Source organism: Esox lucius, chromosome 13 (assembly GCF_011004845.1).
Source record: "Esox lucius isolate fEsoLuc1 chromosome 13, fEsoLuc1.pri, whole genome shotgun sequence".
NCBI lineage: Eukaryota > Metazoa > Chordata > Actinopteri > Esociformes > Esocidae > Esox > Esox lucius.
Window position 1 is genome coordinate 17,399,093 of NC_047581.1, and position 15,665 is coordinate 17,414,757.

Consider the following 15,665-nt stretch of genomic DNA (forward strand, 5'->3'; position numbering starts at 1 on the left):
ATATACTCAAAGTCCAAACGGACTGAAACAAAATGAAAACCAAACAAACTGAACTTGCACCAGCGAGCAGAGAACTATGGAATCAAACAAACATACCCATATATAGAAGGTTGCAAAACGATAATCAACGAGGACTGACAATGAGGTTGTATATATTCGTGTAGTGATTGCGAATGGATGACCGATATGATTGATAGTCCAGGGCTGCGTTCATTTCCAGTGGAGTGTGATGAACTGTGATCGAGGAATTGGTGGTGGCTAGTACACAGGGGAGGACGAGCGCCGCCGTTTAGATGAAGGCCGGGGAGGTCACTGTGCATCCAATTCTCAGAAATATTTTTCAGATAGCTTCACTAGGCCCTTCCAAATGCAAATCAATGAGATTGTCAGGCTTTGAATAATCTATAGAGTCAAAACTCAGTATTTGAGTCACCTCAAGGTTTACAGATTATTTCAAAACAAGACCTGCACCAAATTCTTACAACCCATCGAGTCTAGGAGCCCATAGAGTCCTGCTTTAGACATCAGAGCTCATATTCCAGACAGGCTGAAGGCCACAATATGTCAAAAGCATTTTGAAATAACTACCAAAGAGCCTTTATTTTAGGCCTAGTTTTGGAATGTTTTGCACGGCCGCAATCAATAGGAATTTACTTGTAGGACCTTTATTTTGAAAGGCTATTCAAGTGACAGGAAGAAGAGCATGGAATGTTGGGTAATTAGAGAGGAGTGACAGCTGGTGCAGGGCGCAGAGTAGTTTTAAATTTTTTTTTATTCACTGAAAGTCACGTTTCACAAAAAATCTAAAATGGAAATAAGACCTACATCAAGATAAACAATCACAATTGATGATAAAATGTAATAAATTTAAATGTCTTATAGACTCTCAAATATAGAGTCTAAAAGAACAGGTCCTAAGGAACCGTTTATGGTAGTCATTTTAGGGTCATCCAAAGCTAAGTTCAATGACCTAGGAAACAGCATATACTCTGTTTTATTTGCATGTACGATCCATAAGTGAGTTTTTTAACAGGTAGAAATGAGACTACAGCTTGTTTATATGCTGTAGCATATAATACTGTGTCATCTGCATAAAAATGAAATGGACAGTTTCTTACAAAGTATATTTTACTATACAATGATATAGGACCCAAAATTGACCCCTGTGGAACTCCTTTGTGGACTGCAAGAAATGTAGAACAATGGGACTGCAAGTTTAAGCCAGTGTTGACGTAGGTCTCTTCCTTAAGGCTTTGGGTGGATGCCATCTGCCTTATAAAATGAACTTTGCTTCCAAAGTGTATAAAAATTGTCCATAGAAGTTACCCCAGAACATTTGCAGTTATTCTGTAACCAATTAAATTCCATGACCTAGTGAAAGTATAGGACCAGAAATCTTGTTTTATAAAGTGCTGTGATTTTTGGTGACAGATTTGGTGATGTTGAATTAACTGTCAGAAAACATATGCTATGAAAAATTCACTTTTCATCACTTTTCTTTCCCTTCTCTTTAAAATTACATATTGTGAATCAGTTATTTGCTGTTTACATAAGTGCTGCACTTATCAAACTTAAACTTTTTATTTTCCCTTTGAAAAATCAGTGAGCTCCTTCAAACAAGTATTGTCCACTAGACTACCTTGGATGTTGACAGCTCAAGAGAGCGATTTATTCAATTTAACAAAAAAAGTATTCACAGACTATAGCTTGACAAAAGTGTGCCAGGGGGCATTAGAGGGCAATACATTTGTAACAAGTACCACCTTCCATGGCCATGAAGTGTCCACACATTCAGAAAATAAACTGCTTCAGAAGAACTTTGATACAACACAATCAGCTGACCACAGCACCAAGTTTTCATTGGAAAATACAGCTTATCCTGGCACAGTATGTTGATAATATGTTGGATGTTGGAACATCGGGTGAAGAGGTTAATGGATCACTAATTGTGGGGTAATGGATGGTGTCGTTGTTACAGCCTATTTCTTTGAATATTTTTCTATTTATACTCAAGTTTAAACCAGACAATTAAATGATATATACCAAATGTTACAGTTAAAGGTTAGAGTTAAATGCTGTTAGAATTGGTACACAGAAATCTGTCATTTCTAGTTGTAAAACAATCGATGGATGACAAAGACATTGTATTATATTTTTGGGAATATTATGTTTTAGTTGATTGATAGTTGTAAAAGAGAGTGGAGAGTTTTTAGCTGAAAAAGCAGTGGGAAAGATGCAAATTCATGCTGCCAGAGTACATGTGCAATGGAGGCAGCAGCTTCGACTGCTGAACCCCCCTTGGCCACCAACACCTTTCCAGTTTCAGTATTCAGTAGGTTGAGTTGAGTTCCATCCTTTACGGTTGCATCACACTTTTCCTGTTACCATTTCCACTGCATGACTAATGACCTATTCACACTAACAACAGTTATCGAGATGACATTTCAATTTAAATAACATTTACATAATATTTACATTTGCAACTGGAAACGTTTCACACAGACAAAGCTTGTTGATAGGCGGAAAACATACATCACCTTGCCCTTTCAAAATATTACCTTTTGCTTTGGACAACCGGGCTAGTTTGTTACTTTGCTTGTTTAATTTATGTATTTAGTTATTTTATTAAATACATTTTAATACAAGTTTTATTTTAATAGAACAACAACAGATCACTACTAAATCTGATTAATAAATCATTACTAAGGATTTGGGAAATGACTTTTCAGGCTGATTACATAGGTACCAGCCAGGTACTAAGGTAAAGATAATCCAAGCTATCCCAATGTAAGGGACAGACAGTTCTATAATATATTTTTTGAAATTTTAATTGTGAAATTGAATCTTATTTGATGTGGGAAATTGCGTTTGTTTATCATTTTCACATCCAAGGAGACAAATATTCCATAATTACTGTGTTTTGCTGCCCAAATAAGGTTTAATGTGTTCAACATTGAGGTTTCCTTATGGTTAACAAACTGGTCATTGTACTGCAGCTTTGGAATTTCATGGCCAACTGAGATTATGCATATATAACCAGCATTGCAAGCATCAAGCTAGTATAATATTACAAATCAAATGGGAGATTTAAAGAATAGTTTATTATTTGTAATGCAAATAATAATGTAATTTGGAATGCATCTTTAGCTAAAACGTGCTATGTTGTGCATTTGAGCTGGCACTTATAGGAAATGGTCAAACCGAAGCTGGCTCATATTTACTATATGTTAGCCATAGCTAGTGGTATTTATTAACGTTGGCAAGCTATCATTGTCATAGCAAACAAGCACTTTGCTCATGCAATCCTAGTTGTTAATTTTTTTTAATGAAATCTCTTTCATTCTGCAGCTAGTTTGTGTAATTGGATTGAGGGACACTTACATTAGTCTTTTAATTTTGAGATAACCTTAAAGATTTGTGGTAACTACTGGTTTTGTTATAAAGAAAACATACACCATTTGTGGGCTCAGAGATGGCATATTGAAAGTTTCACACTATGTACTTCAGTGTGTATTTGGGCTATTCCAGACAATGCAGGTAATGGAACTGTCAAAGGCAGATACTAATGGAGGCATTGGAGGCATTTCAGTCTGTTGAAATAAAAAGAAAACCTGCCACCCCTCATCACTGCCCCTATTAATCATCCGATCATAAGCCGCCACTGGAAAGGACAGACATAAATACAGTTCAGGGGCAGTTTCTCAATCTTTCGCTTTGGTCATGAGGCATCTGTACACTTAAGTGCTCTTAAGTGAGTCTTCTGTGGCACACCAGGTATTTGCTGATTATGGAGGTTTGGTTGGAACATTTTGATGTTGGTTACCTATGGGGAAACACCCAAACAGGACATTGTGAAGGATCATTGATCTAATAAAATGCAATGAAATGCTTTAAAAATGTAACACTTAGCAATTACTGCAGATGCCAACAGAAAAACCTTTTAAATCAGTCCTCAGAATATGGATAGCATTCCCTTTGTTGTACAGTCTGTGTCAGGTTATGATAAACTGTACTTAAAACTGTCCTCAGTTTATGGCCAAATGTCAACCAGGAATTGGGGATTGTGGTGTGAGCACTGTCGGTCTGGACTAGTCACCCATTCTATCTATCTTATTTTAAAGTAAATGAAGAGATTAGTGGTTGCGTTTAGAAACAACAACTGATAGTTAAATTTAGGTTAGAACAGAAAGAATCAACAGAGGATGTAAATAACACTGTGACTCGTTTAGTCATACATCAAACCTTGAAAGAGCAACATATTATGCACAAACCTATGCTATTCACCGTAACTAATTAATTAAAAAAGTGTCTCTAAAGTGTGTTAGATGTCAGATGTGTTTGTTGTGTTGGGTTTTGCATTTTTTGAAGTTGTGCTCCATTTAAGCTCTTCTTCGTGGCTGTGTTGTTCAAAGGAAGGGAGATTCCCTGTGTGCTGTCTCTTACGGTCTTTAAGAAACTCATGATGCCTGAGCCACCAGTGCCCGTCTCCTCCAGTGCTGTGGGCGCCTTGCTGACAGTTTCCTTCTGGCAACTGATGTCCTGCTTTCGGAGCTTGCGGGCACGGGCAGCAGGCACAGTGATAAAGCAGCTGACCACATTAATGTGGTAACTGCGGAAAGCCAGCAGCTTAGTCACACAGAGCTGGAAGGCTGCTGTCAGTGGCTCACTGGCCTGTTGTTGGACAAAGTCTCGTAGGGAGGGCTGCAGAGAGATGTCCTGGATCAGACGCTTGTGGGCAGGAGGCATGTAGTTTCTCATACGGTTCAGAAAGGCACCTGTATAAGTAGATAGCACATTCATCCTAGCTGGAAATAACAAATCTTTAGGACACCTAAGTGTAAATAATGAAATTATATGTCAAAGCATACTGTACAAGTGCAGCCACATCTGTATAACATTTCATTTTTCCCATTCCTCAACACTTATAAAGTTAACTTTCCTTTTATGGTAAACCAAAGTTAACCATAAAAGGGAAAATCCAATGCCAGACACTATATATATATTTTTTCCAGTCTCCCTAGATACATTTCAGTCAACTCAAGAAGTATTGGCACCCCTCATGAAATTTAGCAAAGGTGAATGCAAAATACAAATATTGAGGGGGAGCCGTGTAGTATATCATTGCTCAAACCCAAAACATATCAACGGGCAGTATGATATTTTTATGAAAAATATAGGTTTTAAAGTAATTGGCTCCCTTTAAATCAATATTTTGTGAAACAAGACACTCAGTGCTAATTTCACAACACTGAGTGTCTTCCTGTAGGTTGGCACAGCGAAGGTTGACTTTTGGACCACTTCACCATTCTGAACATTTCAGGGGCCTTGATAGTCTTAGGTCTGTATTTCTTGACTGCACTTTTCAATTCAGACCACAGGTTTTCAGTTGGATTCAAGTCTGAAGACTGAGATGGGTATAGTAAAACATTGATTGTGTGGTCGCACAACCATTTCTGTGTTGTCCATCCACGGCCAAGTCTAAATCTGGCAGAGGCAATCAGGTTTTGGGCTGAAATATTCTGGTTATTAATGGAATTAATTATGCAAGCAATCTTAACAAGAGCCCCTGGACCACTAGTAGCAAAACGACTACTATCAGGTTGGGCTCTGTAAGCGCTTCTTTCGTACAACTCCTCCAAAGAGCTTGTTGACATGGAATTGCTGTCTAACAGTTGATTTTGGGACTTGATAACCCAAGATTGCACTAGAATTTGCAGTTCTGAAACTGCGATCCTCTAATTCATGGTGGCAATATGCAAATGTGTTTCTTGGCAAATCTGACATTACAGAGTTCAGAAAATGTTTCATTATTTCCCTTATTGTGCTTAGTGGTATTTTCAAATGTTTTTTATATCCTCTAGCTGAGCAGTTTAGATCAACAACCATTTGTCTTCATTCAGCTGAGAGCTCTTTAGATTTACCCATGGTGATGGATGATAAAGGTATTTTACATGCGTGCAACCTCATATTTATACCTCAGGGAAACAGGAACAGATGAAAGTAGTGATGGCCATTCGAGGCTTCATTACCGTTCTAGCAGCAGGATATAATGCTAAATTAGATTTTCTTTTTCAAAATAAAAGCCATCTTTGAAATATACAAGGCAATATAGTTAACAATCTAGCCTGTTATTTTATGTTTAATGTCTGTTCCAATGTTGTGCTTGTCTGTTCTTTTTACAGACTAAATTGTTAACTATATGGCCTTAAATAAATATCAATGATGGCTTTTATTATGATAAAGAAAATATGAGTGCATAATATCCTGCTGCTAAAATAACGTGAATGAAGCCTAGTTTGGCCATCACTAGATGAAAGGCATCAATACAACTCCTGGAGACTGAGACCAACTACAAATAATAGAATTTCATATCAGATGCCACTTGGTTTGAATTTATTTTCCATTTTATTTTGGGATGCAAATGCTGTTGAAACCTATTTTTTGCTGAAGAAATCCTAAAAAATAAAAGGCTTTGTTTTTGAGAAATTGTTATGCTGAAATTAGAGTATATTTCTCCTGCTTATGTTTCTGCCCAAAATATGATTTTTGTCCTTTATTTTTTGCATTCATTTTTGCACAATTTCATGAAGGGTGCCAAGATTTCTTGAGTTGACTGTAGCTGTTGGAGGTGTTTCAGACAATTATGCAGTACAGAAGTAATTTTGAAATGTCATGCTTGGAGAGTTGATGTCATTGGTTGAACAAACTTGCTGTCTGATCAAAATGTTTTCAAGAAATAATTGTGGCCTTTGTGTTCCGCTGATGCTCCATCAGACCATTGGTGGGTTGTTATGGTTGTCCTTGTTCAATAGAGCTAGGTTGACACATTTTATCTGCCTTTGTAGAGACTACAGCCTAAAGGGGCCCTATTGTAATTCCTGTCAAATTATGTTACCACTCTCAAAGGGAATTGGGGAATTACTAGTTTTTACTGATTCTCTGGAGATTGTGAAAGAAAATAATGATAATATTGAAATGTAGAAACACTTATATTTGTGTTGTTTGAGGAAATTGACAATTTTGATGGCACATACAGTATGTTAATACCATATTAATGGACACATATATACACTGCTCAAAAACATTATGGGAACACTGATGAACTAAATATATAAAAAATCTAAATCTTTACTGTACATTGTGTAATTCGTTGAGAACAAAATGACGTGACAACGGTCAATGGAAACCAAAATCACCAACCGATTGAGGGTTGTATTCAAACTCACACCGAAAAACAAGTTTCATCACGGAAATTTCATCATGGCCCCCACGTGCACTCCTGACAACGTCTGGGCATGGTCCTGATGAGGTGGCAGATGGTGTCCTGGGGGATTTCCTCCCAGACCTGGATCCTAGCATCAGTGAGCTCCAGGACAGTCTGTGGTGCTACTTGGCAGCGTCGGATGCACTAATACATAATCCAAATTGGATTCTCAATTGGATTCAGGTCTGGGGAGCGTAAGGGCCAGTCAATGGCATAAATGCCTTCGTCATCCAGGAACTGCCTACACACTCTGGCCACATGAGGCCGGGCATTGTCCTGCACCAGGAGGAACCCAGGGCCCACTGCACCAGCGTATAGTCTGACGATGGGTCTGAGGATTTCATCCTGGTACCTATCAGCAGTCAGGGTACCGTTGGCTAGCACATGGGGGTCTGTGCGACCATCCGAGGATATGCCTCCTTAGATCATCACTGACCCACCGCCAAACCGATCATACTGGATGATATTGCATGATGTTCACCACACCGTCTTCAGACAATTTCATGTCTTACTCTGTCACTCTGTGTGAACTTGCTCTCATCTGTGAAGAGAACAGGGCGCCAATGGCAGACCTGCCAATTCTGGTGTTCTCTGACAAATGCCAATCGAATTGCATGGTGCTGGGCTGTGAGCACAGGTACTGCAAGAGGACGCCAGGCCCTCATGCCACCCTCATGGAGTCTGTTTTTGACAGTTTGGTCAGAATCTTGCATACCAGTAGCTCGCTGGAGGCCATTTATAGGGCTCTGGCAGTGCTCCTCCTGTTCCTCCTCACACAAAGGAGCAGATACCGGTCCTATTGCTGGATTGATGCCCTTCTATGGCCCTGTCCATCTCTCTGCGTTTAACGGCTCATCTCCTCGTATCTCCTCCATGCTCTTGAGACTGTACTGGGAGACACAGCATACCTTCTTACGATGGCGCATATGGATGTGCCATCCTGGAAGGGCTGGACTCCCTGTGCAACCAGAATGGGCTGCAGTTACCACCTCATGCTACCAGTAGTGACAAGGACTCTAGCAAAATGCAAAACTAGAGAAGAATCAGTAAGGATAAGGAGAGAGCAATTGTCTGTGGCCACCACCTGGAAACCCATTCCCTTTTGGGGGTTGTCTTGCTTTTGCCTCTCCATTGCACCTGTTGTCACATTCACATGTACTAAAACAGGTGACGTTAATTTACAATCGCTTATGCTTCCTAACTGGAGAGAAGTTTCATTGACTTGGTGTTATACTGTGATGATTACGTGTTCCCTTCATTTCTTTGGAGCAGTGAATATACACATAACTGTTAAAAATTTTTAGGTCACTTAGAAATGTCCTTATTTTCTAAAGTCCATTAAAATAACACCAAATTGATATGAAATACGGTTTAGACACTGTTAATGTTGTATATGACTGTTGTAGATGAAAACGGCGGATTTTTAATTGTAACATTTACATCTACATGGCGAATAGAGGCCCATTTTCAGCAACCACCCCTGTGTTCCAAAGGCATGTTATGTTTGCTAATCCAAGTTTATCATTTCAAATGTCTAATAGATCATTAGAAAACCATTTAGCAAATTGAAGCAATAAAACTGGCCTTCTTTAGACTAGTTGAGTTTCTGAAGCATCAGCAATTGTGGGTTCGATTACAGGCTCAAAATCGCCAGAAAAAAATAACTATCTTCTGAACGTCATCTGTCTTGTTGTTCTGAGAAATGAAGGCTATTCCATGTGAAATACTGACACGAAACTGAAGATTTCGTACAACACTGTGTACTACTCCCTTCACAGAACATTGCAAACTGGCTCTAACTAGAATAAAAAGAGGATTTGGAGGCCCTGGTGCACAACTGAGCAAGAGTGTCTAGTTTGAAAAACAGACGCATCAAAGGTTCTCAGCTGACTGCTTCATTAAATAGTACCCACAAAACACCAGTCTCAATGTCTGTTCTAGGCAGAGAAGATTGTAAAAAAGTGATTTGGACAGACAAATCTAAGTTTTAGGTGTTCAGATTACAAAGTAGAACATTTCTGAGAAACAGACCACATGAAAAGATACTCAATGTGATGGTCTGGGGGTGCTTTGGTGGTGGTAAATGGGAGAATTGTACCAAGTAAAAGGGATCTTGAAGCAGGAAAGCTATCATTCCGTTTTGCGACTCCATGCCATACCCTGTGGATGGCGCTTAATTGAAACCAATGACCATATGGTGCGTAAGAAATGCCCATCAAGCCTTTTTAACTTCAGGAAGCATGAGGTGAAATCTCTGCATATTCTTTTCAACAAATGCATGTTTTTATGGAAAACACGGACATTTCTAAGTGACCCCAAATGTTTTTACAGTAGTGTGTGTATATATACACCAATCAGCCATAACATTATGACCACCTTCCTAATATTGTGTAGGTCCCCTTTTTGCCACCAAAACAGCCCTGACCCGTCAAAGCATGGACTCCACTAGACCTCTGAAGGTGGTATCTGGCACCAAGATGTTAGCAGCAGATCCTTTAAGTCCTGTATGTTGCGAGGTGGGGCCTCCATGGTTTGGACTTGTTTGTCCAGCACATCCCAGAGATGCTCGATTGGATTGAGGTCTGGAGAGGCCAAGTCAACACCTTGAACTTGTTGTGTTCCTCAAACCATTCCTGAACCATTTTTGCTTTGTGGCAGGGTGCATTATTCTGCTGAAAGAGGCCAATGCCATCAGGGAATACTGTTGCCATGAAAGGGGGCACATGGTCTGCAACAATGCTTAGGTAGGTGATACATGTCAAAGTAACATCCACATGAATGGCAGGACCCAAGGTTTCACAGCAGAACATTGCCCAAAGCATCACACTACCTCTGCCTGCTTGCCTCCTTCCCATAGTGCATCCTGGTGCCATGTGTTCTCCAGGTAAGAGACGCACATGCACCTGGCCATCCACGTGATGCAAAAGGAAACATGAATCATCAGACCAGGCCACCTTCTTCCATTGCTTCATGGTCCAGTTCTGATGCTCATGTGCCCCTTGTAGGTGCTTTTGGCATTGGACAGGGGTCAGCATGGGCACCCTGACTGGTCTGGGGCTCTGCAGCCCTATACGCAACAAACTGTGATGCACTGTGTGTTCTGACAGCTTTCTATCAGTACCAGCATTAACTTTTTCAGCAATTTGAGCTATAATAGCTCATCTGTTGGATCGGACCACACGGGCCAGCCTTTGCTCCCCACATGCATCAATAAGCCTTGTAAGCCATGACCCTGTTGCCGGTTCACAGATTTTCCTTCCTTGGACCACTTTTGATAGGTACTGACTACTGAAGACCGGGAACACCCCACAAGGGCTGCAGTTTTGGAGATGCTCTGACCCAGTTGTCAAGCCATCACAATTTGGCCCTTATCAAAGACACTCAGATCCTTCACTTGCCCATTTTTCCTGCTTCTCACACATCAACTTTGAGGACAGAATGTTCAATTGCTAGCCTAATATATCCCATCCACTGACAGGTGCCATGATAATGAGATTATCAGTGTTATTCACTTCACCTGTCAGTGGTCATAATATTATGGCTGTTATTGATGTATACACATACACAGTAGCACTCAAAAGTTTAGACAGGCTTACCCATTTGGGTAAATGTGTCCAACCTTTTGATTGGTACTTTTGTAAATTGAGCAGTTTTATATTTTTTAACTGTTTTAATCCCTCTAAAAACACAATTTCAAGTAATTTCTTTAAGATATTTTATCAAGTATTTGTGCAATATGGCTGAACTGACATTTTTGATGACATGTCAACAAGGTTTACCATCAAAAGATAATGTACAGTGCCTTTTGAAATTATTTTGACTCCTCCACTTTCTCCAGAAGTTGTTGTGTTATAGACTTAATTTATTATTGATTCAATATATATATATCAGTGGTTCCCAACTCCGGTCCTCGAGTACCCCCAACAGCACACATTTTTGTTGTAGCCCTGGACAAGCACACCCAATTCAACTCAGTGAGAGCCTGATAATTAGTTGACAAGTTGAATCAGCTGTGCTTGGCTGGGGCTACAGTGAATATGTGTACTGTTGGGGGTACTTGAGGACCGTAGTTGGGAACCACTGATATATATATTGCCTTCAATCTAAACACAATACCTAATATTCAGTGAAATGAAATGTATGCCAATTTATAACTGAAATATCTCATGTACAGAAATATTCTTCCCTTTGCCATGACCCTCCAAATTGAGCTCAGATATATCATGTGTCCTTTAATCATGCTTGAGGTGTCTAGAACTTGATTAGAGTCCATCTGTGGTAAATTACACATGATTTGGAAAGGAACACAAATCTCTATATAAGGTAAAAATCTGATCTGATCTGATGAGACCAATATGGAACTCCTTGACCTGAATGCCAACTGATCTGTCGAAAATGCAGTTCCACTCATCACCTTTTAATACCATGCCTATGATGAAGCATGGCGGTGGGAGCATCATGCTATGAGCATGCTTCTCAGTGGCAGGGACTGGGAGACTGGTCAGGAATAAGGGAAAGATGAACAGAGCCAAATACAAAGAAGTCCTTGAAGATAACCTGATTCAGAGTGCACAGGACCTCAGGCTGGGGGACAAAAATGACCCCAAACACACAGCTAACACATTTCTGGAGTGGCTTCGGGACAAGTCTGTGAATATCTTTGAGTGCCCCAGTCAAAGACTGGACTTGAACCCCCTTGAACCTTTGTGGGGAAACCAAAAGATTGCAATATACAGACACTTCCTATCCAATCTAGAAAAAGTTGAGAGGATCTGCAAGAAAGAATAGGAGTAACTGTCCAAATCCAGCTGTGTAAATGTTGGAAAGGTTGAGAACCAAGAAGACTTGGAGCTTTGATCACAGCCCAAAGCACTTCTAACAAGTACTGAATAAAGGGTCTGAATACTTATGTAAATTTTTTTTTTTGCCTTGTCGTAACATGGTATTGTGGGTAGATTGATGGAATGAAAAGGAAATGTAATCAAGTGCGAAATTAAATTGTAACACAACACAATGTTGAGAAAGTGGTCTGAATACTTTCCGAAGGTGCTGTATATGTATCACTACCCCAGATTTGGCCAGCATAAATAAATAATGTATAAAAAATATTGCCGTATACTAAGATTCTATTAAATGTCCCTATAGCAGGTTTAGAGTTTGGAACTTTGAGCTTTATAGTCTGATGGCACCGGCACCTATCACTACCAAAACTGTTCTGTTTGATACATTAGATTAGCTCAGTTGCCAACTTTTCCCCCTATACATATCACAGAAACAGAACACTTTAAACACACTATTTTGTCACTTTTAGGGTTAAAATATATGTTAACACAGCCCTTTCATATCTGTGAACATCATTGAAGAATTAATATGTGATGGTATTTGTCATGCACGGACTGTTCTAGAGCTGTCTGTTAGCTTTTTTTTTTTACCACTCTTTGCTTCATGTTTGATTCCAAGAAGCTCATCACAGCAGTGTAGCAGACTGCTCTGTGCGGCACTGGCACCAGAATATTCCATAGGCTCTGCCTGGACGCCCTCATACATCAACCCAGCTGGCATGCATGCGTTATCTTTCCACCTGACTCACACATACAGGTACATACAGGTTCAATATAGTTAAATGTATATTATGCATCATTAACTTTTGTCAGACTCATTTTGTGTAGGCCCAAGGATTCAGTACTTACCCAGACAGATAGATCCTCATTATGCCATAGAAAACTTCTGGCTCGACATGTGCTGGAACAACATAAGAGACATCTATATGCTGAGAATACAGGTAAACTGGACTGAATGTCAATTCAGAAAACATCTGTAATTGTTTCAGTTGTAGTACCATGCATCAGTTTCAGTGCATCTGTCATGCCTTGAATTGCCTGACTCAGTTCTTCTAGTGCTCTGGTCACAGTCTCAGCATCACCGCACTGAACCCCGTTAATAACAACAGGAATACTCTGAAACACAACAATGCATCATAAGCCAACATAATATCATGTATATTATCTGTTTAGTTGGTGTGAGTAATTTCTTTTTGTGTCTGTTTTGTCTTTATTAATCAACTTGAAAAAACTTTTGCCTGTCCTTTTTGCTTGTTCTTATCAGACCAATTTCAACATCTCATTTTAAAGGTCTGTTTGTGTTTCAGTTGAGACCTTCACCTTAATGACTGGGACTGCAGCTAACTCCACTAGCAGAGTGACAAGGAAGAACCCTCTCACGCTGTCCTCACCAGGAAGGGTAAAAATCAGTTCCAAGTTCCTGGGAGAGCAATGAAAAACAACTATTACCATGGCAGCTGGTAAGACGTCAGACTTCATTAAAACCTTTTATTTTAGAATGTATGGAATCAAAGACAGCTTGTTGCAATTAGTTACTCAAGGCAATACTTACTCCATGTCAAACGGCCTGGTATTATAGATGAGAAGGTGACATGCAAGAGAAACATATTTCCCTTAAATATCACTGGGAGACATAGAATAACTGGAGAGGCAGCTCTTGAGACACTGCCAGAATGAATAATCCTACCCTTGTGGATCCCTCTTCTTCCAGTTAGCCAGTACAGCATCTGCATGGGTAAGGATGGGGGGAAGGCCAAGGGACTGAGACACCTCCCAGTATGGAATGGCCAGGTTATGGGGCAGCACCTTACAGGATATTCAAGTTAATGTAAATGTCTCCCTATAGTGTATTGACAGAGTAACTGTTTGTTGCTCTTTATATCTCAAACCTGAAGGTGTCAAAGTATCTGGATTGTTTGTCCTTTGATTTCCAGTAGGACAAGATTATTAGAACATTTAAAAAAATGTTTTCACCTGCTATGGGTGTAAACCTTTTCCAAAATAATCTAAAAGTTATATCATTACTGTGCCTCTCTTCACGCTCTTGGTCCAGAACATTCATCATAAGAAGGGTTGGTGAATAACCTCGACTGTGTCATTCTCCCCCTCTTGCCACACGTAGCCCATGGTCATCACACTCAAGGCCAAGTGGGCCAGGCGCTGCTCTTTGTGACTCTTCAGGTATTGGGTGTTTAGCAGGGGCATCTGGGAGAGTATGTGAAAGAATGGAGCTATGCACTATACACAAAGAATGGAACTATACACTATACGTTATATATTATACACTACCTTTTTGGCAATACTTTGTTGAATTGTTCAGGTTATGGAATAATGTAATAAATATATGACAATAATGATTAGATAAAAAAAAAATATATTGTTGTCATCTCCTCATAAGTGATGTCACACTGTTTTCAATGTAGGTCTTTCAAACCAAGATGTTGGAATTCCATATCCCCCTTTTTGAGCCAATGTTACTGACCAGTGGTTTTACTGCATAGATAGAGCTTACCTTGAGAATGTGGGAGCGCAGCATGTGAGAGTAGATGAGGTCTGTAACATGCTGGGCAATGTCCATCCATGGCTGATAGTATGGCGGCAACTCTACCTTTAGGGTATTGAGTTATATTGGAAAGTGTCAAGGTACCTCATTGACTTTTTTTGTGTCTGTCTCGTGTCAAGTGCCGGTTAAGTTAGGATAAGCACAGTAAACCACAAGCACTGTGAAAAGTGCCAAACAAATGTATTACAGTTGTAAAAGATAATGATCACTTATAGAATAAATACAAGAAATGCCAAATTAGCATGTATTTACCTTGCCTAGATGAAATGCTCTGCACTCTGCACTCCAAATTAAAACATTGACAACAGCCTAGTCTAGAACATAAAACCCCAACTTGATTTGGGGGTTTCAGTGCTTGTCAACAATCAGCTTCGCTCATATAAAAATGTATCAGTACTACACAAATCCACATGCTATCATTCAACAAACAACTAAGATCCATAAACAGCAGCCATACCCCAAATGATATTCAACAAATACAAACTAATGACTGACAGTGACTATAACGGTTTCCTTTAAGATAACAGGTCTATACCTACCATGGGTGCAGGGAGGATGAAGCCAAACTCCTCAGAGACATGGTAGTGATCCAGAGAGAAAGGCATCTGTGAGTCTGTGAAAATAGTGATGATGGCTAAAAGAAGGTTCCTAATATGTGAAATGAGCATCAGGCAGTTTGAATGATCGGGTAAGTATGCAAAGTGAGACACCAGCCAAAACCATTTGGACTCCAGCACTGAGTTCACAAGTAAACCTTGTCAACAAAAATCTGATTACGCAACTCTTTACCTTTAGCCACACTATTGCACAATTGTTTCACCACATTATATGTTATTACTTATGGAACACACACACACACACACTCCACCCCCTTGACGGTTCAAGGAAATTAAACGGTCAGTCATTCCCAGAGATATGTTGACTTGATTGATTTTTTTTTTACCTACTCAATGTTTGTAAGCCCTATAATCAACAATGTTTTCAAAATGTCTATGCA

General features: G+C 39.6%; 2 protein-coding genes across 4 annotated transcripts in view; one reads left to right on the forward strand and one right to left on the reverse strand.

Annotated features, from left to right (window-relative positions):
- Nucleotides 1-1,640: 1,640 nt before the first annotated feature.
- ido1 (indoleamine 2,3-dioxygenase 1) lies at nt 1,641-15,383 on the reverse strand. Of its 3 annotated transcripts, XM_010876001.5 has the most exons (11): nt 15,208-15,383; nt 14,618-14,713; nt 14,191-14,310; nt 13,793-13,911; nt 13,658-13,672; nt 13,426-13,525; nt 13,104-13,221; nt 12,955-13,006; nt 12,697-12,845; nt 4,444-4,775; nt 1,641-3,823 (listed from the first exon to the last, which is right to left on the reverse strand). In XM_010876001.5, the coding sequence occupies exons 1-11, from the start codon at nt 15,334-15,336 to the stop codon at nt 3,719-3,721; spliced, it is 1,335 nt and encodes a 444-aa protein (XP_010874303.2). In that variant the 5' UTR covers nt 15,337-15,383; the 3' UTR covers nt 1,641-3,718. The 3 variants fall into 3 exon arrangements, with proteins under 3 accessions (XP_010874303.2, XP_010874302.2, XP_019908430.2); XM_010876000.4 differs by having other exon boundaries at nt 3,731-4,775; nt 15,208-15,382; XM_020052871.2 differs by having other exon boundaries at nt 3,731-4,775; nt 14,618-14,709; nt 15,208-15,295.
- Nucleotides 13,486-15,665, forward strand: part of rhobtb2a (Rho related BTB domain containing 2a) — a 31,307-nt gene continuing 29,127 nt past the window's right edge. Inside the window, exon 1 of the mRNA XM_020052869.2 lies at nt 13,486-13,565. Coding sequence (XP_019908428.1) covers nt 13,537-13,565 — 29 coding nt within the window. The 5' untranslated portion in view covers nt 13,486-13,536. The remainder of the gene's footprint in view (nt 13,566-15,665) is intronic.

What these genes read in the sequence shown, in the direction of transcription:
- ido1 (XM_010876000.4), bottom strand. Translation starts at nt 15,336, where the DNA reads ATGCTCATTTCACATATTAGGAACCTTCTTTTAGCCATCATCACTATT. An exon ending in TGCGCTCCCACATTCTCAAG is followed by an intron (nt 14,311 to 14,617) that starts GTAAGCTCTATC and finishes ATACTCTCCCAG; the next exon opens with ATGCCCCTGCTAAACACCCA. An exon ending in GGGAGAATGACACAGTCGAG is followed by an intron (nt 13,912 to 14,190) that starts GTTATTCACCAA and finishes ATATCCTGTAAG; the next exon opens with GTGCTGCCCCATAACCTGGC.